General features: G+C 37.8%; 1 protein-coding gene across 1 annotated transcript in view; it reads right to left on the bottom strand.

Moving 5' to 3' along the window:
• Positions 1–433: 433 nt before the first annotated feature.
• The window catches only part of LOC144511971 (GTPase IMAP family member 9-like), a 7,061-nt gene continuing 4,994 nt past the window's right edge, over positions 434–2,500 (bottom strand). The window contains exon 3 of the mRNA XM_078242479.1: positions 434–2,283. Coding sequence (XP_078098605.1) covers positions 1,469–2,283 — 815 coding nt within the window. The 3' untranslated portion in view covers positions 434–1,468. The remainder of the gene's footprint in view (positions 2,284–2,500) is intronic.

Genomic DNA, 2,500 nt, shown 5'->3' with positions numbered 1-2,500 from the left:
CTCTGGACCTTTTATCTGCTCCTTGTAAATGGGATAATGAGGGAATAACACATACCTGGCCATGGAACAGCTGAGCAGCCAATTGTCCCATTACTTTTGGTCCCTTAAAAAGTGGGAGGCACATATACAAACTGTTGTAATTCCTACACCGTTCACCTGATTTGGATGTAAATACCCTCAAATTAAAGCTGAAAGTCTGCAGTTAAAGTACATCTTGTTTGTTTCATTTCAACTCCATTGTGGTGGTGTATAGAGCCAAAAAGATTAGAATTGTGTCGATGTCCCAATATTTATGGACCTGACTGTATATATATATATATACATGTATATAGTGTATATGTATTTTTATAGAAACCAGGATGCACAAGTCACAGGCTGACAGAGAAAATACATCAAATATGAAACACAACAAAATGCAACTGTTGTCAAAACATCCAGATAGATCGATAGATACTTTATTGATCCCCAAGGGGAAATTCAAGGTCCCAGTAGATTAAAGACATCACACACAACATCCGCATACATGATAAACAGGATGATACAATAACAATACCACATGAATAATATGGACAATAAAAGAAAAGAAAGTAAAAAACCCACAGTCCACAACCCACAATCTGCAACTAAACACACTGATGATTGAACATGTTTTGTACTACATGTGTTATTACATAATCATGTTACATACATATCCAATCACCTTTCATGTCTGATTAAGGTGCCTCATTGGCAATATTTGCATCAAAAATACGACTCCTTCTCAGAGTCATAATTCAGTAAACTCTAAACAGACATGATTAACATATTTATAGATTCAGCGTGACTTAATCTTTCAGATATTCCCTGTCACCTCTATGTCCAATGTTATTTAAAATCCATATATCTGATTAGAAATCATACGAAACAGAGGCTGCAGAACTTATTTTTAGCTTTTCTTCAGTATGATCACTGGGTGGAGCACTGACACACTATATGCTTATTATAGGCATATTATACAATTACTTTTTTTATGACTTTTTATAACTTTTTATGACTTTTAATGACTTTTTTATGACTTTTTATAACTTTTTATGACTTTTTATGACTTTTTTATGACTTTTTTTTATGACTTTTTATAACTTTTTATGACTTTTTTATGACTTTTTATGACTTTTTATGACTTTTTCGGCTGAGTATATGTTGGAACCATGTGGATCAATGTCAAAGATTGTTTTTGTGTCAGTCACTTAGACACAAAAACGTGAAAATAGGGTCCAGGTTGCAAAATTAAAAACGGTAGTTACCCTTTAACCTACATAGTGAGGAAGATTTTAGGAATCGGCTTAGAAATAATAACTTGTTTTTAACTCAAAGTAATCAGTGATAGTTGACTGTACATCCATCAGGAGCTGCTGACTCATTCAGACACTGGGCCTACAAGGAACTCTCTGACATTATACTTTATACTATCTTACACCAGAGATGCTGCTTAACTGATTACACAGGCGGGTACAATTTGGGGGGGTGGTGGATGACAATTGCGTTCAGCCATAGCTCTTGCTTCAGCCTCACATCTTAATTTCATCATGTCTGTTTGCATTTTCAACATCTCCCCGGAGAATCTGGTTTTCAGTTCCTCCATCTCTTTGTTCCTCTGTGCCTCGGACTCTTGCAGGATTTGTTGTTTTGCCTTCTCTATTTCGTCCTCTGCTTTCTTGTACATCTCTGTGGTGTAGTACGACCCGCCATTATCCTCGACCATCTCGTCTATCTTCTCCAGAAGCTCAGTGACTTGAGATGGATTTTCCACCTCGTTGTTGAAGACGTGATAATGACCGTAACATTTCTGAATGATTTCTTGCAGGTCGTCGCTCTTTGAAACAAACTGTTCAATGGTTTGTTTCTTCAGCTTGTCTCCATGGGTAAACAACACCATTGTGTACTTATCTGCATCTTCACCAAATGTGTCTTGAATCATTTTCACAGTTTGTTTCTCTTCCTCTGTGAACCTGCCGATCTGAACAATCACCAGGAAGGCATGAGGACCAGGAGAGGACATACCGATACACATCTTGATCCTTTTAAAGACGTGTTCATTGTCTAAACTTGTGTCAAACAGCCCTGGAGTGTCGATGAGTGCAACCTTCCTCATTCCAACCTCTCCTCTTTCTTTCTTGCATTTAGATGTCACAGAAACGGCAGCCAGTTCAGACTCAAAAACCTCTCTGGCCAAGATGGTGTTACCCACTGAACTCTTTCCCGCCCCTGTCTTCCCAACCAGAACGATCCTCAACTCATGAGATCCTGCAGATAAAAATACACAGAACTGTACATCAGACACTGTTCGATGGAGAGAGGTTTCGTCTTAGTTTTAGTGAACATCCAGTCAGAAAATTTAGATTCTTGGCTGTGACGTAGCTTACATAGTTTGAAAATAGATGCAGACTGAGATGTTGCTGTTCCTAACGCTAGATTTGGTTTATCAAAGATGCTAGCGAAGCCACACAGGAGAGAAAATAAT

Source organism: Sander vitreus, chromosome 23, assembly GCF_031162955.1.
Source record: "Sander vitreus isolate 19-12246 chromosome 23, sanVit1, whole genome shotgun sequence".
Taxonomy (NCBI): domain Eukaryota; kingdom Metazoa; phylum Chordata; class Actinopteri; order Perciformes; family Percidae; genus Sander; species Sander vitreus.
The sequence above is the reverse complement of the archived record's forward strand: the minus strand, read 5'-3'. Positions and strand labels throughout refer to the sequence as shown.